General features: G+C 43.3%; 1 protein-coding gene across 1 annotated transcript in view; it reads right to left on the bottom strand.

Moving 5' to 3' along the window:
- pola1 (polymerase (DNA directed), alpha 1) overlaps positions 1 to 24,051 on the bottom strand; it is a 373,540-nt gene that overhangs the window by 274,638 nt on the left and 74,851 nt on the right. The window contains exons 20-25 of the mRNA XM_038802241.1: positions 18,656 to 18,831; positions 13,640 to 13,769; positions 10,811 to 10,930; positions 8,544 to 8,655; positions 2,435 to 2,559; positions 949 to 1,098 (exon numbers count right to left, since the gene is read on the bottom strand). Of these exons, the coding sequence (XP_038658169.1) occupies positions 949 to 1,098; positions 2,435 to 2,559; positions 8,544 to 8,655; positions 10,811 to 10,930; positions 13,640 to 13,769; positions 18,656 to 18,831 (813 nt within the window). The remainder of the gene's footprint in view (positions 1 to 948; positions 1,099 to 2,434; positions 2,560 to 8,543; positions 8,656 to 10,810; positions 10,931 to 13,639; positions 13,770 to 18,655; positions 18,832 to 24,051) is intronic.

Raw genomic sequence — 24,051 nt, 5'->3', positions numbered from 1 at the left:
CCAGTTATTCGCCGAAAGGCTGATACAACAGAATTTCATATTTTAAGACATTGGATGTAACAAAATACTAAAAGCACTACTGACATGTTTGTGGACAACTTATACTTCAAACCACAAAAAGAATATTCCCCTTTTTCTTTGAGCACAATGGAAAACACACTTGACAGATATTCTTTGTACTGGTCTTTAAGCAGGCAGCCAATTCTCCCGGAGTCAGTCCAGGATGATTCTCAACTCCAGAGGTGTAAATCTGTTCTTTTCCTTCCTCAGCCTGGGAACTCCAAAACTGTCTTTCAGAATTTTCCCCAGTGATTCTTCCTCAAATACAAGCTAGGCAAATCTATCAGTCTCCAAACTTCGCTCACAAATTCTGTCTTTTCAAATGGAAAAAGAGGTCCCATCCATATTCCTGCATGATGAACAACAAAGATTTTTGGCCTCTAAATGCTCTTCCTCTCCTGGATCCTGGAACTGCCCTTGTCTGATTTTTCAGGAATATCATAGACCCTCTTGCGAATGGCAATATGAATCACATGGGGCTTGTATCCAGGTAGAGCTGCCAATTAGTTATCTTCGAGACCCCAACACTCTTCTCTTGGAAGTAAAGGGACAATTTACACCATAACTGTTTATAACCAGACATTCTCAGTGCTTTTCTGGAACTTTGAAGCGCATAGGCTTCTGTCATTGTCTCCAACATCTTTCACCTTCCTCCTATTAAACAATCTGGGCCACCTTTATTTTCTAACAACCAAACCACCCGGACTTATTATCAGGCTTCGTAACAGGTCACATGAACCCCTTCATTTTGCCTGAAATTAAATACAGAGCCCTAAAACAACAATCTTATACACCTCATTACTGTAACAATTGCCATGCACTAAAAAAAACTAGAGAGCGATATTGTTACACAGTTGAGAAACAGTCATTCCATGTTTGAAAAACTACCTGTAGATGAAGATCAGGATTTAAGTCTGCTTGCTTCATCAGCTGTTTGACCTGGCGTCGCCTCTCTACCAGTTTCCGAATTTCTTTGGGCAAAATACCCATCTCCTGATCTTGATCTGGTACTTCAGGAATTTCTTCCATTTCGTTAGCCTTGGCAAAAGAATAGAAACTGAAGTTAGATATTTTCATAATGGGGCAAAAAGCAAATTAATAAAGTTTCAGTTCTTATACTTTCTGCACAGAGTTGAACACTTATGTACACCAAAAACAAAAATTTCCTTCCGTCGCGAGTTACAAAATCAATGCAATTTTCAAGAGACATCAGTAAAGAACAAAATCTCACGGACATACAATATATACGGTAACATCATCTTTATAATGATGCGCAATTGAAACCAAATGTAATATTAGTTATAAAAATCCACATTATTGCATTGAAGCAAAGTAGAAACTGGCAACCATTTAGAGATATACTCGCTCTTTTCTATATTAATGCCTCAGCTATGGAAAGTACGAAAATTTCAAACCATCTTTACCTAGTTGAAAATTCAAATCAGGTATCAACACATTAGAATGTATTCTTATCTAAATAGATATTTTGCTTGCCTATAGCTGGAGGCAAGAATGGATAAGAGACAAATTAACCAGGCTCAAACAAATTCAAGCAGCTCAGTGAGGAGTAACATAGATAAAGATTTGTGAAAGAAAATCAGTTAAACAAACAGAATGCTCGAAAATCGGAAACAAATAGAAAACGTTGCAAGCGCTCAAGCTCAATGTCAAACAGGCAAGATGATAACGGTCACTTTGTCAAGTAAATAAGCATGTTGTGGTGAGGCCTAAAGAAACTATGGAATTCTTTTATATAGGAATAGTCTCTCTCCAGTCAAACTCAAAAACATCAGACAGCACATAGAACGGAAAATGGAAAGTTCTCAAGTAAGGACCTCAAAATTACCATAACTTTGACATCAGAAGAGCTCTGAGCTGTTCTTGGTATATGATCACTCAGAGGAAGAAGAAAAAATCATTATTTACTTGTGAATCTGGCTTGAGAGGACCAGATTGTACTTGGAAGTTATTTTTTTCTAAAACTGTAAATCTAAGGTGAAATGCCCAACCCCACATGCCATCACAAGTGATTAGATGACTGGATAAACAGAAAAGCAACATCAAGTATAAGATTTGAAGTAAATACATTCAGTAGACAACTCTTAGGTAAAACAACTTCACTTAACACCAGGTTTGTTATTCCTTATATTTGTGTCTCTCTGTTTCAGGAATATAAATCCTGTCAGAACAAATCATGGTAAAAACATCAAAATCAGAACCAATTTTGCAAGGGCCACTTTTACAATATTTAGAGTCATTGATAATAAAGAGTGGACATTAACTAACATGAAGATCCTTCCAGATACTGTGTCTAACTTTCTATTCAGTCAGTTACAATTCTCAATGTGCAAACCACTTGAAAGATTGTTCTTACCCCCAGATTCTTTTGAGAATTTGCAGCGGTTCTCTCTACTGTCGTGAAACAGATATTGAATTCTTGAATGATTGAAGGATACAAGCTATTGAAGTCAAGCAGCAATATGAATTTATCATAGAAACCTGGAAAAAAAAGTCACAGATAAATGATTATAAGAATCCAACTGAAGCAAATCAACTGTCATGCAATTGCCATGAATACTTTAGTCACAGAAAATAATTCATCTTCAAAGACCAAGAACATTCTGGAAGAATGTTTGTTTTGAAAGACACTGTCCCTTAAAAGGGTTAATGCAAGAGCTCTGCTTGCTACTCCTGGAAAATACATATTTCGACAAGAAAAGGTAATTAAGCAGTTTTAAAGTAGCTGGAAACATCTTGACCCTGGTGCACTGTGTACAAAGGGAATTACATGTAGTTTACGGCTCTGGAAAACTGTGTTTAAAAGTTGGTTTTGCTTTCAGGAGGATAACCGCCAACTGCTTGCGAAAAGACTGCTTTTTGTCATCCAGAGTGAATATAAGCGGCGCCCAAGTTTCTCCATGTGCTGGAACTGCGTATCTGCAAGTGTTCCTCGGGTCTGCCTGCAAGAGTCATTGACTGTTTTCTGGTATTCAAAAGAATAATTAGTATACTTCCATATTTCAAACTGCGTGTTAATGAGCGAGCTTTGACTTTTGTTCAACCACCAGACTGGTTTTATAATAAACTAATAAGTTTGTTGTTTATTGAAAATAAGCCTGGCTAAAGTCTCTTTTATTCTGGCTAACAGTAGCGAAGACAAATAATTGGGCATTTGGTGAGTGAATCAAACTTTTAAACCATTTAAGCTAATGGTGTAGCCTGTGTAGTAGTGGGGCTAATCAAACAGCACGCTCTTCCCATACCATAGACTGAGGGCTTTTGCAGGATTTGAAACGTGAACAGCAGGTGATTGGACATGAAATAATAATTGGGAAAGGATAAAAGGACAGATACGAAGTTTGTTATACATCAGTTAAACCAAAATGGCTTTGGAAGTTGCGTTTCTAAAAGTAACCACGGTTCAACAAACAGAATTAGCGGATAGGTTGCAGCAAGAATTAATCTAGAGAGTGAGGAAAGCACATATAGTTGATATATTAGTACAGCATTTGAAATTAGACACTGGCATTAAAGGTAGAGACAATTATGAAGTTTAAAAATTCATTCTCTCCAGTAGTTAGAACCCATATTGAAGATCAGAGAGCTGTAACAGATAGACAGGCGAATAGATGGTTGACGATTAGGAGCTGGTGCCATTTTCCATCATCACACAAACGTGAGGGAAAAGGAAGGCAAATAACCAAGAAAGGGAAGGGGCAGCTGGGAAAACCCCCCAAATTCTGCCTCAGATCAGAAGGGAAGGTGCTGAGGGTGGAAGTGATATTCAAAGACTCAAGTGTTTCCATTGTGACAAGGTGGGACACATTCGAGCAGATTGCTGCAAGTTGCGGGGGAAGCCTACGGGCTTATTATGGTACGCAAGGTCCTTTTACGAGCTCTGACCGAGATTTTATTTATTTTTAATTCATTTACGAGAGGTGGATGTCTCTGGTTTGGCCAGCATTTATTGCCTATCCCTCTTTGTCCTTCAGAAGGTGGTGGTGAGTTCCCTTCTTGAACCGCTGCAGTCCTCAAGGTATAGGTACACCCACTGTGCTGTGAGGGAGGGAGCCCCAGCAACAGTGAAGGAACGGCGATATATTTCCAAGTCAGGGTGGTGAGTGACTTGGAGGGGAACCTTCAGGTAGAATACAACAGTTCAAGTCGCAGTGCTCTGCAGCTATGAAACAGAATGAACACTACGGAGTTCAGGAGAGATGAATAAGATACATGAGAGTTATGAAGAAATCCTGATGAAGGAAAAGTAACCATTTATCCCTCAAAAAAGGCAGCTATACCTATAATGATACTAACCCAGATCAGAGCAACTCAAACACTTTTGCTGGAGAAAGGCTTAACTTTCCCCCCAGAAAACACACAAAGCAACTTTATATGATTCCACTTTGGGTCTAATCTGAGTCTTAATTTGTTTTGTTAGCCATGGTTGGGCTGCTTTTCCAATTTGCTTTTGTTTTTGCACAAGAAAGGAATGTATACCCGTTGCAACGCAGACATTTGTTCCTTAAATATTAGCCAATGCCGATCTACCATCATGCCTTTTAATGAAGTTCCCCAATCTATCTTAGCCAAGTAAGAAGTCTTACAACACCAAGTTAAAGTCCAACAGGTTTGTTTCGAATCACTAGCTTTAGGAGCACTGCTCCTTCCTCAGGTAAATGAAGAAGTGGGTTCCAGAAACATATATATATATAGACAAAGTCAAAGATGCAGTACGATACTTTGAATGCGAGTCTTTCAGGTAATTAAGTCTTTACAGATCCAGAGAGAGGGGTAATCACAGGTTAAAGAGGTGTGAATTCTCTCAAGCCAGGACAGTTGGTAGGATTTCGCCATCCCAAGCCAGATGGTGGGGGGTGAATGTAATACAACATGAACCCAAGGTCCTGGTTGAGGCTGTACTCATGTGTGCAGAACTTGGCTATAAGTTTCTGCTCAGCGATTCGGTGTTGTTGCGCGTCCTGAAGACCACCTTGGAGAATTGTTACCCGAAGATCAGAGGCTGAATGCTCTTGACTGCTGAAGTGTTTCCCGACTGGAAGGGAACATTCCTGCCTGCCGATTGTCGCGCGATGTCCGTTCATCCGTTGTCGCAGCGTCTGTACGGTCTCGCCAACGTACCACGCTTCAGGGAAGGTTACTAATCAACCCTTCTCATTGCACAATACCATGTCTAGGATAGCATGTATAGTTGGTCCAGCAACATACTGGTTTAAAAAGCCATCTCGTACTCATTCCAAGGAATTCATCTGCCACAGTATTATTGCTAATTTGCTTTGTTCAGTCTACGTGTAGATTAAAGTCACCCATGATTATTGCAGCATCCTTGTCACTTGCAACGTTAATTCGCTGTTTGTCATCCCCGGCCTTACCACTAATGTTTGGAGTCCGACAGATAACTTCCACAAATGTTTTCCACTCTTTGTTGCTTCTTAGTTCCACATCTAGATCTAGATTTTCTGAGCCCATATCCTCTCTCCCTGTTGTATTCATTTCATCCTTAACTAACTATGCCACTCCACCTCCCATCTCTTTTTGCCTGCCCTTCCTAATGCCTTGGTCGCCATCTCTCTGTAATCGCAATCATATCATTAGCGTGTACGTCAATGTGCGCTGATATTTCATCTACTTTAGTGTAAATGTTCCGTCCATTCAGATAGAGTGCCTTTAAATTTAAAAAAAAAAATTTAGAGTATCCAATTCATTTGTACCAATTAAGGGCCACTTTAGCATGGCCAATCCACCTACCATGCACATTGTTGTGGGGGCAAAACCCACGCAAACATGGGAGAATGTGCAAACTCCACACCGACAGTGACCCAGAGCCGGGATCGAACTTGGGACCTCGGCGCCATGAGACAGCAGTGCTAACCGCTGCACCACCGCGCTGCCTCAAGAGTGTATTTAAAACTTGTCTTTTTAACATTTTTACACACTTCTTGCACAAAACCACTTTGCTGTAAGCCCTTGTTTCCTCTGCTTTACACTTTGGATTTCTACTTATATATATCTTTGTTTCCCTGTGTGTGTGTGCGTGTGTGTCTCCACGCTCAGGTTCCCCTCCCCTTGCCATTCTAGTTTAAACTCTCCCCCATAGTACAAGCAAATGCCCCTGCATGAATATTAATCCCGGTCCTGCTGGCGTGCAACCCATCCAGCTTTTGCAGGTTCCACCTTTCGTAGAATCGGTCCCAGGGCCTCAGGAATCTAAATCCCTTTCGCCTACACCATCACTCTGGCCATGTATTAATCAGGTCCATTCGCCTATCCCTGATCTCGTTACCACGTCGCACTGAGAGTAATCCCGAGATTATTACCTTTGAGGTCCTGCTTTTTTATTTAATTCCTGGCTCCCTATATTCTTCTTTCAGGACCTCATCCCACTTTTTACCTTTGTCGGTACCAGTATGAACCACAACATCTGGCTCCCTTCACCTTCACCCCCTCAGAATATGCTGCTGCCGCATAGTGACATCCTTGACCCTGGGACCAGCGAAGTCTCATGCGTCACATGTCCAGCCACATAAACGTTTATCTGTGCCCTTACAATAGAATTGCCTATCACCGTCACTCCCACTGAGACTTACTGCAGAAGAAAGCCAAGATAGTGGGGATTAGGGGGCGCCAAGGATCTTTTGAAAGGCAAAAATTTATTTACATCAATGGAAATAGTGTTGACTGCTCAAAATCTCACTACGCCTTTCAAAGTAGCAATTGATGGTCAGTGACCTGGGGGAGGCGCAGTTACATGATAATACATTGGCATAGAAATGCCAGTAAGATACTTTCCCAAAAATCTGAATTGACACCAAAATAGGTACCCCTGGGCTTGCTATTGGCTCTTAAACATTGTGAGGTGAATGTCCACCATGGATAGAGGGAAGAATTTAAAAAGCAGAATGCCAGCCTATTCCAATGGAGATTAATATTTTTACATTCTTATCACTTAACACAATTGCTAATATATTGTTTTGAATTTAGTTTTGCCTTAAATGTGTTAAAAGGCCAAAAGTACACAGCGAGTAATGGTCTTAGCTTTGTATAAAAAAGTGACTGAATTGAGAGTGTGGGTGTGTCTTTGTAGTTTTATGTTTTATTGCACTTTATAATGAAATGCATATAAATTATGGCATTTAATTTCTCCAAGGCGGTAAGTGTCATGTACACTTTTGTCACAAAAAATGGTTGATCTTCAAGGACCAAGAACCTTCTGGAAGAATTTGTGCTTTAAAATACACTGTCCCTTAAAGGGTTAATTCAGGGCTTCACTTGCTAATACTGGAAAATCCCTCCTTCTCTAAGAAAAGGTAATTAAGCAGTTTTAGAGCAACTGAAGACATCATGACCCGGGTGGACTATGTACAAAGTACACAGTGCACATGGTAATTTATGGCTCTGGAAAACTGTGTTTGAAAGTTGGGTTTTGATTTTGCTTTGAGGAGGAGGAGGACCAACTGCTTGTGAAACAATGACAGCCGCCATTTTGCAGTCTAGAGTGATCGACTGTTTCGCCATCAGCGCCGAGAGACCTCATATATATATATAACCCGGACACCATTTCAATGACTAAGCTGTCTTTCCTTTTCCCTTGAACAATCTGGCAGAATTTCTGTTTTAATTTTATTATTTTTATTTCAGTTTGCGTGACTTCTAATATTTCGAAAGAGTAATTAGCCTATTTTGATATTTTATACTGTATGTTAATAAGCTTTGTCTTTCTATTCGAGCAGACTGGTTTTATAATAAACTAATACATTTATTGCTTACTGAAAGAAGCCTGGTTAAAGTCTCATTTATTCTGGGTAACAGTAGCAAAGGTAAATAACTGGTCATTTTGGTGAGTGAATCAAACTTTCAAACTAATGGTATGACCTGTGGGAAAAGTAGGACTAATCAAACTGCGCACTCCTCCCATCTCAGTTGGAACGCAATGAGGTAAAGGAACAAATTATCCAGAAGAGATTGAACAACTTGTATTTCTGGTCGCAGAAAAGAGATGCCAAATTCAACTTTTGCATCTGTACAAGAGGTAGATTGCTTGACAAAAGTAAATCAGCTAAGTCAGGGGTAGGTTAAAATTTTAACCAATAGTTTATGGCTCAATCAGGGAGGCCTCAAACATAACCAATCATTTGAGCCAATGCAGACAATTTCAATATTGGTGACGTTCCAACTGACCAAAAATTAATTCTGCTTCTTGTGGAAGTGCATTGGATGGAAGTTCATTGCTGGCAGGTATGGGCTCAGATGTCATGTTTCTTGAAGTCAAATTATTTCAACATTACACATCCACACTTACACACAAAGGATAGGACATTTCACAAGATAGCTCAAATATGTTTGTTGCTCCTGAGTCTACAAATCAATGTGAAATAGTGCTTTCTGGAATTGAGGGGAAAAACACATGAGGGAAAAGGACACAAATGTGGCATGGATTTCATATCGCCGAGAATTCTTAAACTTACCAACTTTGGGTTCCAAGACTAAACCACCAGCATATGCTGCTTTTTTTCGACCTTTCTTAATTTTCCCTGTACTTCCAGCTCCTCCATCAACATATTCTTCATCATCATCTACCTGAAGGGGCCAAAAAACAGGAGGTGTTTTCATGCAACAGCTCAAAAGCGTCAAAGCAGGGACATGCAAGGCCACCCTCTGGGCAATAAGCTCATCATAGAACATAGAACAGTACAGCACAGAACAGGCCCTTCGGCCCTCAATGTTGTGCCGAGCCATGATCACCCTACTCAAACACACGTATCCACCCTATACCCGTAACCCAAGAACCCCCCCTTAACCTTAACCTTACTTTTATTAGGACACTACGGGCAATTTAGCATGGCCAATCCACCTAACCCGCACATCTTTGGACTGTGGGAGGAAACCGGAGCACCCGGAGGAAACCCACGCACACAGGGGGAGGACGTGCAGACTCCACACAGACAGTGACCCAGCCGGGAATCGAACCTGGGACCTGGAGCTGTGAAGCATTTATGCTAACCACCATGCTACCCTGCTGCCCCTAATGTTATAAAATGTCATGTTATAAAATTCCTTTTTCATCTAAATTAGATGAACAAGAATCCAGGAAACATTTCAAAACAGAAGTAACCTGAATATTTGGTACAGTTGGAACAGCATAGATTGTTAGCCGGTTTATTTTACCGTCTGAAAGCATCAAGTGACAATTCCAAATTCAGAAGAAATTACACAAAACAGCTTTAAAATTTAGTTAGAAAATATTGCCAAAAAGAGGAGACATACTGCCGAATCTTTACCCCCTGCACTCAGATTTTTCCTGGTGAGTGGAAGACAAAAAGCTTCATCAACATGCCTCTCTTAACAACAATGAAAATATTCACAAATGTAACCAATTATTTAAAAATAAAACATTCATATTCTCAAGAAACAAAAATTAATCGCTGCACAAAAACAAAAATCTACTTTCGCCGCCGCATCAACGGTGACCCAATGGGTGATAGTCTGACCTCAGACTCAGGAGGTCACAGGACCAAGGCCTACTCCAGAACACACAGTCAAGGCTGATACCCCTGGTGTCCATACATCGTCAGTGCTGCACTTTTGGAAGTTACCTCCTTTCTGACACTAAACTAGGGTCCCCTTTACCTCAAGTGAATGTAAAAGAGCCACAACACTATTCAAAGCTAGCAAGGGACCTCCCACAATACCCATACCAATATTGATTCCTCATTCAACATCAGCAAAGAGGTGATCTTGTCATCATCATCATATTTCTGTGTGTGGGAGACTGCAGCCGCTAATTGGCTGCCATTTTCCTTACATTACAATATGGCTCCACTTCAAAAAGACTTGATTGGCTGTATAACGCTTTGGCATGCCCAGAGGTCACAAAAATTCTTTAAGTCACCGATGTCACTTATATTTCGTCAGCATTTCATGAGAATAATAATATATTATTATTATAAGTCACCGATGTCACTTATATTTCGTCATTTCATGAGAATAATATATTATTATTATAAGTCACCGATGTCACATATTTTGTAAGCATTTCATGAAAGTTCCTTCAAAACGTCAGTTCAAGTAGATAATGTCAAAATAGAATAGCCAATTTAATGGAAAAACTCAAAACTAAGCGTCCATAAATTGAGGACAAAGGAGACTTGAAAAAAATGAATGAGACACTTAGCAAGTCAAGCAAATCAGGCTTAGGGCTCCTTGTGGGACATTTTCCCAAGTTATATCATAAAAGTTTCTAATCATTAAAAGCTCAGTAGATTGCTAATGTAACAATTATTTTACGCAGCCCTCTCAACTGTCTCAGTACATTCAGAATTTTACTTCAGCACTGTGATATCTGACTGCCTTCAATTGAGTGATCTGTCAATTGGAAATATATTTCTTCTGCCAGATTTCTATATTTAAATGCTATTTCACTGGAAGTGCCGGACGCAAGTGTACTTTCAAACCCAGTGATGCATGTGCAAAAAGTCACATGCAAACAACACCCAGTGAACCCTCTCACATTAATAGCATTTGTAGCTATTTTCCCACAAATCATTTAATTCTACAATTGTAAGATTGTGGCAGCACAAATGGATACATGCAATTATATTATGTGCTCAGACTCAGCAAATTAAATCAAAAAATGAGTTATCTTGGCCACATCTACACAAAAAAAACATGAAGATAAAGCAAGCATAAAGCGAGCAGGAAACAAGGCACAGTACTGAAGTGCCGTGGTACTCACAGACTCCTGCACATGCTTCTTGAAAGAATGTTTATCAGGTACGATGTAGTTTTTTTCATGGAAAGCATGCAGCAGTAAATATTCATTTCTCTCTGAACGGCCTCCCATTAGCGTTCGTGACTAGGAGAGATAACAAACAATCCATCAAGAATGATAAAAGTCTTGTGTACAGTGTGCATTCCCCGCCAATACTACATTCACTTCCTTTCACCCCTTGTTGCTAACATTCCAATAGTTAGGAATCAATTTATCCTCTTGACTATCAATACTGTAGATTATTAGTTTGTTAGATTTTTTAAAAGTTTAACTGAAAGCTCATATTTTGTGCCACACCTGTTTCCTGTCAGTTTGGTAAAATCGCTACTTTTATAAACTAGCATACACTCCGGTTTATGATCAATACCACGGAAGGGCTTTTATATATAGTCAGTAGATCTCACATGATGCTCACAATGACTTTTCCCACCGAACGATCATTTTCTCTTTCTCATTCAAATGCCCTGACCTACATTTCTCTTACCCTCTGCAATTTATCTTTCTCTGACCCAATGTTTTCACAGAATCATAGAATCCCTACAGTGCAGAAAGAGGCCATTCGGCCCATTGAGCCTGCACCAACCCTTATTAACACCACCCTACCTCGGCCCAATACCCAGCCCTGTAATTCCACCCTAAAGGGCAATTTAGCATGACCAATCACCTGACCTGTACATCTTTGGACTGTGGGAGGGAACTGGAGTACCCAAACGAAACCTATGCAGACACCAGAGAGCATGTGCAAACTCCACAAAGGTTGTCATCAAACCCAAGTCCCTGGCGCTGTGAGGCAGCATTGGTAACTAACATGCCACCCCTTAGTGTTCTTCTGCAGTGTCAGTACATTCCCACAATCAATCAATCTCTCTGTTGGTCTGTCTATCCTTTATCCTCAGACTCTATGATGCCTTTATTACAACTCTTATCTTCTATGATCTACCTCTGTCTGCAAAATCACAGCTTCCATCTCCCCTGATGTCTCGACCTACTGATTGCTATCTCTTCAAACTTCACTCTTCACCCCATCTTTCTGCTTACCCACCAATTTGTGTCTCTCATTCCCAGTATGTGCCTGGAGGTATAGGAGCCATTGTAGTTTTGCCATTGTAGCTGTGGGAGAGATAAACTTGAGATGGGAGATGGGGATGGAGTGGTACAGCTGCCAACTGAATTGTAGATCATGGCCAAGAGTAGTGTCAATGTTCAAGTGATAGAACCAAAGAAATCCTACAGTGCAGAAGGAGGCTATGCGGCACAGTAAGTTTGCAGCGACCTTCTGAAAGAGCACCCTAACTAGGCCCACTCCCCGCCCTTTCCTCATAACTCTTTTGATACAAAGGGGCAATTGATCATGGCCAATCCACCTAACCTGCACTTCTTTGGACTGTGGGAAGAAACTGGAGCACCCCGAGAAAGCCCACGCAGAAACGGGGAGAAAATGCCACACAGACAGTCACCCAAGACCAGAATTGAACCCAGGTCCCTGGCGCTAACCACTGTGTCACTATGCCGCCTCAACACGGCATGTATTTTTACAAACCAAACGCAAGGATGAAAAAACTTAAATAATCCAGAACAGCCAGCAAGAAAAAGTCGCAGTCCAATGACTCCAAGAGACTGACAGCACATCACTGGAAGGCAACAATGGTAAAGAGAATTTCCAGATATGGAGGGTGGCAGAGGGTGGAGTAGCAAGACCCAGGCGTTTACTGCACAGCCATACCCAGAAGAACTTTTAATCTTTGGGGAAGAAGCAGTTATTTGAAGAGGGGAACTGGAAGCAATATACGGCCCGTCACAAGCATTAGTTGGGCCCTCGAGGATGTGGGAGCTAGGGAGGAATGCAACAATACTGCCTAGTAGCAGCAAACCTTCAACTTGATTGTGACAGGCAAATGTTGACACTGGATTTCGCCGTTAAAAATGATGCCTTAGAATTATTTAAAAATTACGAACCAAGATTGAGGGAACTGCACCCATTAAAAATGGTCAGAAATACATTCAGTAGGTTTGCACAAAGAGCAAACTATGCATTTATTTTGGATTTTTAAGTTAGGTAACATTATTTTAATGCAGATTCATAAATAAAGCATTTGTAAAAACTCTTCAACATTATATTTGTGAATAAAAATATTTTTTTTAAAAAACATTATATTTGTCTGTTGGGTGAATGGAATTCTGGCGATAGACAATGGAGCTAATCAGCTTCACAGACTTTTTAAGTGTATTTTGGAAAAAAAAGTGTTAAAATTGATATTCAAGTGAGGACCAGATTAGGCAGTTTTAGTGGGCTCCACAATCAAATAGCATATGAAGAATTATTACTGTGTATGAAGAGCCAACAGTACCACTTGCACCTTATCCCGGGAGGAACTAAATCCTTCAGCACTGCATTTAAAACAACTGGAACACACAAACAAAATCCAACAGAACATCTGCCCATTTGCAGGATCAGGGCCAGACATACATTTTACTCACATTAACTTCACTGGATTTGATCTAGCCCCACAGATTAAAAAAAAGGCAAGCCAGCTTACCTTCAGCAAGTCACCATTATATAGTGTGAAAAATATGCCTTAACGCAACTTACAAAAAAAAATGTTAAGGCTGTACTGCCGTCATATTTTCAGCTTTTGATTAATATCTACACACCTTCAATTATAATATCATTAACTTGGAACAACTAAAGGCTAGTATTCAGAAGTTTAAAAAAATAAACTGCAAATGGTCACCCATTGGAGTGAAGGCAGAAATGATTTGAGTATTAAAAAATTGGAAAAATTCCAACATTACCATGACATTTCCAGCAATGCTGGTTATTTGCAGTGCCAAAGGAAGAACATTCAATTCACACATGATCTGTAGAATACATTTTGTATCCATCCATGTAGTCTCAAGTAGGTGCATGAGATGAAGAGAGGTACTAGTGGAAAACAAAAATGTTAATAATATTTGCAACACAGTAAATACAACACTCAGTTTCTTCCAACCCCTCTGATCTCCTAAAATGTTTTACTACCCTGCACTGTTAGTCCACAGTATTCAAGGTTTAACAAAAACATCTGATTTAACCCAAATGTATTCACAGTAACTGCGCAAATACCAAGTAATTAAGAGCACAAATATATGTGACTGCTTCCCTGTGATTAAGCCAGGCATGATAAAATGTATCAAGCTTCAAACTCCAGTCGTAAACAAATCCCACGTTAAATATTCTCTTCCTGCATATTGCCAGGGAAGAATAAAACTCCAGCTGTCACATTCCGAAGGATGGCTGTTTTGGGAACTCCTTCCATCAGTTAAGATGGTTTCCACAATAATATCATGCCACTATCTGTCATCCAACTTAGTGAAGTTACATTTTTGGTAAATCATCTGGATGACAATTGCTGGTCTTGAGAACCGGAATAATTTGCACTTCGCGCACCTGGTCAATATCAGGTTCCCCAGTCAGATACAGCATGGTAAATTGTAGGGTGAAGTTCCTTCCCTGTACCTACAACATTGAAGGACATAAGAAATAGGAGCAGGAAGGAGCCTGGTCCACCATTCAATAAGATCATGGCTATTCTGATTGTAACATCAACCCCACTGTCCTGCCTGTCCCCAATAACCTGAATGATGCTTTTCCATTTACCACCAACAGTGGTCCTATGGCCCCCCTGAGTCAGATGACCAATTTAGTACCAGCAGATGCAGGGGTCCTTCATTCAGCTGCCAGGCAATTGAAATTTGGTACCACACTGAAATGTGAAATGACAGAAAACTCTCCGCTGGTTGGAGTCACATCCAACACAACAAAAGACAGTTATGGCATTTGGAGGTCAGGCATCTCAGTTCCAGGACATCACTGCAGAGTTCCTCAGGGTAATGTTTTAGGCCCAACAGTCTTCAGCTGACTCATCAATGACCTCCCTTCCACGGTCAGACGTTGGGATGTTCACTGATAATTGCACAATGTTCAGCTTGACAACGTTACTGAAGCAGTCCATGTCCAAACGCAGCAAGACCTGGACAATAGTCAGGACAGCTTTGGCTGACAAGTGACAGGCAATGACCAACTCCTGCAAGAGAGAATCTAACTATTGCCACTTGGCATTTAACTTCATTACCATTTCTGAATACCTCGTCTATCAACATCCTGAGGGTTACCATTGACCAGAAACTGAACTGGACTAGCCATATAAGTACTGCGATTACAAGAGCAGGTCAGAGGTTAGGAATCCTGCAGCAATAGCTCACATAGAACCATAGAAAGGTTAAGGGACAGAAAGAGGCCATTCAGTCCATCATGTCTGCACTGACCAAAAAAAAAACTAGCCGCTCACTTTAATCCCACTTCCTAGCAACTGGTCTGTAGCCCTGCAGGTTACAGCATCTCAGGTGCAGATTCAGGTACTTCTTAAATGAGTTGAGTGTTTCAACCTCAACCACAAAGTCAGACAGTGAATTTCAGTCGCCCACCACCCTCTGGGTGAATATTTTTCCTCATGTCCCCTGTAATCCTTCCACCAATTACCTGAAATCTATGCCACTGGTAATTGACCCCTCAGCTAGTGGAAACAGCTCCTTCCTGTCTTGGCCCCTTATAATTTTGCATACCTCAATTAGGTAATCCCTTAGTTTCTGTTCTAAGAAAAACAACGCCAGCCTATCCCATCTTTCTTCATAGCTGCATTTTCCAAGCCCTTGCAACATTCTTGTAAATCTCCTCAGCACCCTCTCCAGAGTAATTCTGTTCTTCCTGGAATGTGGTGACCAGAACAATACACACAATTCCAGAACGAAAGGGAAAATGTTGGAAAATCTCAGCAAGTCTGGCAGAATCTGTCGGGAGAGAAAATAGCTAATGTTTCGAGTCCGATGACTCTTTGTCAAAGGGCTTTGACAAAGAGTTATCGGACTCGAAACGTTAGCTCTTTTCTCTCCCTACAGATGCTGCCAGACTTGCTGAGATTTTCCAGCATTTTTCCTTTTGTTTCAGATTCCAGCATCCGCAGTAATTTGCTTTTAGCCAGTATTTTTGTTCACACAATTCCAGCTGTGGCCAAACCAGCGTTTTATATAGTCCCATCATTTTATCCTGCTTTTGTATTCAATATCTTGACCAGTATAGGAAAGCATTCCATATGCTTTCTTTACAACCGTATCCATCTATCCTGGCACCTTCAACTACCTGTGGACATGCACTCCAAGATCCCTCACTTCCTCAACCCTCTCAATATTCTCTCCATTTATGGAGTATTCCCTAACTTTGTTTGCCCTCCCCAATTGCATTACATCTCACCTTTCTGCATAGAATTCCATTTGCCACTTTTCCGCCGATTCATCCAAACTATAAATATAATTCTGGAAACAACAGCTATCCTCTTCACAATCAAGCACATAGACAATTTTTGTGTCATCGGTGTGATCAGCCCACGGAGGCAGAAGTCCCGTCATCAGAATTCCTTTTATTAACAAAACCAACAGCTGAACAACCATGACCATTCTGTCTTCTGTCTGCACCGGGAGTGCAGAGGATCTGACAGTCCCTGTTATATACACAGAAAGGGGTTCCCTGATTGGGCCACTAATCAGGGAACTCATATTCCAATTGGCCAATTTCAAAGGCCTTGTCTAAGTCATTACAATCTGCAAACTTCCAAATTATGCCTCCCATATTTAAGTCTAAATCATTAATATATACAACAAACAGAAAGGATCCCAACACGGAGCCCTGTGGGACACCACTGGGATCTGCTTTCCATCTGCAAAAGCACCCATCGATCACTACCCTTTGTTTCCTGTCACAGAGCCAAGTTTGGATCCCACTTGTCCAATTCCCCCGAATCCCACGAGATTGCACTTTTTTGGCCAATGCATTTTTTTGGAACTTGTGAAATGCCTTATTAAAATCCATGTGGGCAACATTCACTGTATTCCCCACATCAATCCTCCTGGTTACTGCCTCAAAAAATGTCATTAAGTTAGTAAGACTCGATTTTCCCCAAACAAAACCAAGCTGACAATCCTTGATTAATCTGTCCCTTTCTAAGTTACAGTTTATGATGTCTCTCAGAACTGATTCCAATAATTTTCCCACCACTGAAGTCAGATCGACCGGCCTATAATTATTTGGCCTCTTCCTTGCACCCTTCCTTGTGGACGGCACAGTGGCTAGCACTCTTGCTTCACAGCGCCAGGGACCCTAGTTCAATCCCAACCTTGAACGACTGTGTGGAATTTGCATGTTTTCTCAGTGTCGGCATGGATTTCCTCTGGGTGCTCTGGTTTCCTAGATGTGCAGATTAGATGGATTGACCATGCTAAATTGCTCCTTAGTATCCAAAAGGTTGGATGGGTTTACTAGGATAGGGTGGGGTAATTGTTCTTTCGGATGGGCCCAATGGCTTGCGTCTGCACTGTGGCAATTCTATGATTCCATTTGCAGACCTCCAATCCTCCAGTACTTTGGCTCAATCTCGTGGGGTTTGCAAAACAATCCTCAGAGTATCCACTATCCCTGGCTTCCTTTAATAGCCTTGGATGCAATTCATCAGGCCCTGGTGATTTACATATCTTCAAGGATGTCAGTGCCTTCAGTATTTCCTCTCTCATTATGCTTATTGTATCTAAAATGTCACACTCCTTCTTACTTACCTCCCGACTCTCCAAAGCCTGACCAGCATCTACAAAGAACAAGTCATGAGTGTGATGGAATACTCTCCACTTGCCTAGATGAGTGTAGCTCCACCAACACTCAGTAAGCTCAAAACCATCTCGGGCAAAGCAACCCGTTCGATTGGCAACTCGTCAACAAACATTCACTCCCTCCAGCACCGTCCCTCAGTGGTAGCAGCGTGTAACATCTACAAGATACACTGCAAGAACTCACCTAGGTTCCTGAAAACATGGCCGCTACCATCTGGAAGGACAAGGGCAGCAGATGCATGGGAACACCACGACTTGGAGGTTCCCCTCCAAGCCTTACAGTATCCAGACTTGGAAATATATCGCCGATCCTTCACGGTCACTGGGTTAAAATATTGGAACTCCCTTCCTAACAGCATGGTGGGTGACCTACACCACATGGACTGCTGTGGTTCAAGAAGGCAGCTTACCATCACCCTCTCCAGGGCAATTAGGGATGGGCAGTAATTGCTGGCTTAGCCAGCAGAGCCCACATTCTTTCAATGAAAGAGATGAACTCAGTGCATCACCAATACAGTTAACTGTACATCAATTGTTGGTTTAGCACAGTGGGCTAAATAGCTGGCTTGTAAAGCAGACCAAGGCCAGCAGCGCAGGTTCAATTCCCGTACCAGCCTCCCCGAACAGGCACCAGAATGTGGCGACTAGGGGCTTTTCACAATAACTTCATTTGAAGCCTTCTTGTGACAATAAGTAATTTTCATTTTTTCAGTTCAATTGACTTTGGTATTATGCAATTGAAGGGCAGTAACTGGGATTTCAATTGAGCACATATAAAAAGAGGCATCTACCAAAACAATAGAGAGGTTGAGTTAGGAGGTATCGGCCTGTAATGTTTACTGTATAAATAAACATAAGACTGAATAAAGATTGGCTCGAGTAACATCCTTCACCAACTGGCTTTCTGGATTGGAACAGTGACGACAACCCCCCGCCCCCCACATCTGCCCTGGACTCAATTATATTAATCCCCCCCCCCAACATCTGCCCTGGACTCAATTATATTAATCCCCCCTCCCCCAACATCTGCCCTGGACTCAATTATATTAATTGATAATATCTCTTTAAAACATCAATCTAAAAAAAAAAGTTGTCAAAACTCTCAACGTTACTCACTTATAAAGATTGCGAATGTTCTCAGCTGGAATGGTCACCCTCTCTGTTTTGAGAACCTGATGAACCAACTCAGTTAAATTGTAACTCTTGCATCGGATCAACTCCTTGGCAGAAATTTCAATATCACAAATCAGCCTGCCACACGCTGCATTCTTTTCCACAAATCCACCACGACCCTTCAATGAGGAAACAACAGAAAGCTAAATCATCAAGAGGAATAACAGTTTCATAAATGGGAAGTCTGGGTGTCAAGAGCCAGTTAAGATGTAAGCCTGGAGGACCTATACCCCCAAGTCTAAGCACTAAGCCAATTAAAAGGAAGAGAAAATTGAGCAAAGGGCAAGGGTACTTTCAACATACAATACGCTACTGCACTACTACACCATTTCTGCAAAGCTGTCCAGTGGATGATGCTAATGGTTTAGGCTTGGACAACACAAACGAGTGCTGCTACAACCTGAATTTTTCCAGTCGCATACAAATTCAAGAGATTTTTCCCCACAATCGCTTGCTGATGAGCCACTTTGCAAGTAGTATTAAGGATTTACAACAGACGACTTAACGTTGTAGTTGCACGCTTGCAAATTGCGACTTTAAGTGAATCAATGTTAAGCAAATCATATTTCCCCATTACAACCAACGTAAAACCTTGTAGAAAAAAAATTAAAACATCATACCTTGCAAGTTCAAATACAGTACATTGCTAAATTCCGATATTCGTAAAATAAATAACATTTCAAACAAAATAAATTTAAAGATACAAAATATATATATTTTTTAGTTGGGTCATACTCAGAGCGAGGGTGACAAGAGGCAGGAAGGGTAGCTTTAGAGTGAGAGCAACTTCAAGTTGCAGGGTCACAGACACAATGCCACAAGGTGGACAGGAGGTGAGAGGGAGGGTCGGCCCGTGACTGGGAGGGTGGGAAAGTGTTAGAGGCCTGCTCCAAAAATGGCACCAATCAGGTCACAGGATCCTATTTTGCACCTGAGGATCTGCATTCTAGCAGCCCACCAACTCTGACTGGAGTTGATGTTTCTCACTTCCCCGCTACACTTCCAGCTGAGGCTTGCGGACAGAGTGAAGCCAGTTTAAAAACAAAGTGTGTGTAATCCCAAACATTGGTCAAATTTCTCAACCCCATGTTCAGTCTTGTGAGGTCTGACTAATACAGAGGACTAATATAAGGAGCCATTAGAAAACTTGCAAACTGTGGCAAGTGAATGTCACCATAGATAAACGTGAAGTGATGCACTTTGGCAGGGAAACACAGAAACAGCACCTAGAACTATCACTTCGAAAATAAGAACATAAATGGGGTAGAAATAAAGCAATCTCAGTATACTGGTAAACAAATCATTAAAAACAGCACCACAGATTGGCAAAGCAATTAAAAATACGAATAAAGCGGACTTCCGGTGGCGGCGATGCCTGAGCGAGCCGCACATTCGGTGGGCTCTCACTCCGGCGGGGCTTTGGAGCTGATTCCCCGCGATAGCGGGACCTCGGGGGCGGCAAAAAAGCAGCCGGGAAAGGGCTGGAGAGCGGGCTGACAGCGATGGAAGGCCAGCAGGTAGGGGAAGAGAGAGAGAGAGAGAGATGGAGGCAAGAAGCAGAGGAAACGGACCTGGAAAGTAAGATGGCGGACCCACGGACCTTCCTTCCTCCAGGAGAAGAAAATAAGTTTTGGAGTTGCTGAAGCAGGACAACTTGGACCCACTTCAGATGCCCAGAAGGTAAAATTTAAGGAGCTGGGCGAAGGAAAGCGGCAGCGAAGGCGCTGATGAGCGGGCTGCGGCATATGGAACAGCGAGAGTCCAGAAGGCAGAAAAAGAAGGAGAAAAAGGGACAGAGACAAGGACCTGAAGAAACTTACCTGGGACCTAAGATAGCGGACACACGGACCCTGGACTCAGCAATCCAGCAGGCGCTGGATAACATGCTCCAGGTAATGAAGTCCAGTTTTGAAGCACTGAAGCAGGACAGCTTGGACCCAATCCAGAAAGCGGCGGATCAGCTGAACCAGAGGCTGGACGCGCAGGATGTTAAAGTAAAGGCGCTGGGAGAGGCAGTGGAGGAGCAGGCGGATGCGCAGACGGTTGCAGCGATAGAAGTTGACGGCCTGAAAGAGCGGCAGAGAAGACTGCTGGACAGAGTGGAGGAGCTGGAGAATAGAGTCCGCAGGAATAATCTGAGGTTGGTCGGCCTCCCGGAGGGGGCTGAGGGAGCTGATGCTGCAGCGTTTGTAGCAGGCCTGCTGAAGCAGTTGATGGGGGCCGAAGCCTTTCCGCGACCGCCGGAGCTGGAGGGGGCACACAGAGTGCAGGCAAGGCAGGGGCGGCCGGGCGGACCCCCCCCCCATGCAGTCGGGGAAGTCCCCGGGGCCGGATGGATACCCAGTAGAGTTTTATAGGAAGTTCTCTGAGCTGGTGGGCCCGGTCTTGGCGAGGGTTCTTAATGAGGCAAGGGACAGAGGGACAGAGGGACCCTGCCGCTGACAATGTCACAAGCCACCATATCACTGATATTGAAGCGGGGTAAAGACCCGGAGGCTTGCGGGTCCTACAGGCCAATCTCCATGATTAATGTAGACGCCAAGCTCCTGGCAAAGGTACTGGCGGGTAGAATGGAGGACTGTGTACCGGAGGTGATTGGGGAGGATCAAACGGGGTTTGTGAAAGGTAGGCAGCTGGCGGCCAACCTGAGAAGATTACTTAATGTGATAATGATGCCCCCAGTGAGTAGGGAGGTGGAGGTAGTGGTGGCAATGGACGCCGAGAAGGCCTTTGACCGGGTGGAGTGGGACTATCTATGGGAGGTGCTTGGACGGTTTGGGTTCGGGGAGGGATTGGTGGACTGGATCAAATTATTATATCAGGCCCCGAGGGCCAGCGTCAGGACCAACAGAGAAGTGTCGGAGTATTTTAGGTTGTACCGAGGGACCAGACAGGGCTGCCCGCTCTCCCCGCTGCTGTTTGCGCTGGCCATAGAGCCGCTGGCGATTGCGCTGAGAGCCGCAGAGGGTTGGAAGGGGATGGTGAGGGGCGGGGTTGAACATAGGGTTTCTCTTTATGCAGACGACTTGCTCCTGTACGTGTCGGACCCAGTGGCCGGGATGGGAACTATACTGGGAATGCTGAGGAAGTTCGGCCAGTTCTCAGGATACAAATTAAATACGGTCAAGAGTGAAATGTTTGTGGTCCAGGCAAGGGGCCAGAACAGATTGAGAGGGCTACCGTTTAGGCTGGTTGAGGAAAATTTCCGGTATTTGGGAATCCAGGTGGCACGAGACTGGGGCAGGCTGCATCAGTTAAATTTGGCCAGGATGGTGGAGCAAATGAAGGGAGAGTTTCGGAGATGGGATGCACTCCCGCTGTCGCTGGCAGGGAGGGTGCAGACTGTAAAGATGACAATCCTCCCTCGATTTTTCAGTGCCTCCCGATCTTTATCCCACAGTCCTTCTTCAAAAGAGTTAACGGGCTGATCATGAGCTTTGTCTGGGCGGGAAAATCACCGCGGGTGAAGGCGGCGATGTTGGAGAGGAACCGCAGCGAGGGAGGGCTGGCTTTGCCGAGTCTGATCAATTATTACTGGGCGGCCAACATCGCTATGATAAGGAAGTGGATGGTGGGTACGGGGTCTATTTGGGAGCGGGTGGAGGCGGCTTCGTGCAGGGGTTCCAGCTTGGCAGCCTTGGTCACGGCTCCTCTACCACTGCCGCCGGCCAAGTACACCACCAGCCCAGTAGTGGTGGCGACCCTGCGGATATGGGGCCAGTGGAGGAGGCATGTGGGGGAGATGGGGGCGTCTGTATGGACGCCAATCTGTGACAACCATCGGTTTGCCCCCAGGAGTATGGATGGGGGGTTCAGAGTATGGCCGGCGGGGGCGGGAAGGGTGGGTGATATGTTCCTGGAAGGGAGCTTTGCGAGTCTGAGGAGCTTGGAGGAGAAATTTGGGTTGGTAAGGGGAAATGACTTTAGATACCTACAGTTGCGGGACTTTGTTCGTAGACAGGTCCTATCTTTCCCACGCCTCCCGCCAATGGGGATCCTCGACAGAATAGTCTCCAGGAGGGAAGAAGGGGAGGGTAGAGTCTCGGGTATATATAAGGTGCTCATGAGGGAGGAAGGGTCCCAGACAGAGGAACTGAAACTTAAATGGGAGGAGGAGCTAGGCGGGGAATTGGCGGATGGGCTGTGGGCAGAGGCCCTGAGTAGGGTAAATTCGACCGCGACATGTGCTAGGCTCGGGCTGATTCAATTTAAGGTCGTTCACCGGGCCCATATGACGGTGGCTCGGATGAGCAAATTCTTCAGGATAGAGGACAAATGCGCTAGGTGCGCGGGAGGACCAGCGAACCACGTGCACATGTTTTGGGCATGCCCTAAGCTGAGGGGGTACTGGGAGGGATTTGCGGGGGTCATGTCCCGGGTACTAAAAACAAGGGTGGTGATGAGTCCAGGGGTGGCAATTTTTGGGGTTTCGGAGGACCCGGGGGTCCAGGGGGAGAAAGAGGCCGATGTTTTGGCCTTTGCTTCCCTGATAGCCCGGCGACGAATACTATTGGCGTGGAGGGACTCAAAGCCCCCGAAGACGGAGTTGTGGCTTGCGGACATGTCGAGTGTCCTGGGTATGGAGAAAATTAAGTTCGCCTTGAGGGGATCTGTGCAGGGGTTCACCCGGAGGTGGCAACCATTTATTGACTTCTTTGCGGGAGAGTGAGCGTCAGCAGGGGGTGGGGGGGAGGGGGGGGGTAGAGTGAGCGTCAGCAGGGGGTAGGGGGGGGGGGGGTAGAGTAGAGTAGGAGGGAAAATATGGCGGGTAGTACCGGTGGGAGAGGAGCTGGCTTGTGCAATATGTTATGATTGAAGTATTGAAAGTACATGGATGTTTGCACATTTTTGCCTTTTTTTTGCTTTCTTTCTGATGATGTCTGTAACTGTTTATAAAGCCAAAAACTACCTCAATAAAATTGTTTATTAAAAAAAAATAGTGCAAAACAGATTTACAGGAATTATTCTAGAAATTAGAGAGAACAGCTATCAGGAAAGATTGAAGAGGTTGCAACCTCTCTCTCTTGAAATGAGGCCACCTACACTCGACTTGATAAAGATCCTTAAAGCGATGATGGGATGGACAATGTTGATGTGGAAAGAATGTTTCTACTTGCGTGAGAATCCAAAACTAAGGGCCATAGGAAATTTGTTTATGAATCCAACAGGGAAATAAGGAGATTTTTTTTAGTCTAACAATGTTTAGAATGCGGAACTCACTACCACAGTAACTGTTTGAGGTAAATGGCCTAGATAGTTTCAAAAGGAAATTTGATGAGTGCATAGAAGAAAAGAGAATGTGAAAGATATGCTGAAGTGCTGCGATGAGGTAGATGGAG

This window comes from Scyliorhinus canicula, chromosome 7, assembly GCF_902713615.1.
Source record: "Scyliorhinus canicula chromosome 7, sScyCan1.1, whole genome shotgun sequence".
Lineage (NCBI taxonomy): Eukaryota > Metazoa > Chordata > Chondrichthyes > Carcharhiniformes > Scyliorhinidae > Scyliorhinus > Scyliorhinus canicula.
This window is presented reverse-complemented; position numbering and strand designations above follow the sequence as displayed.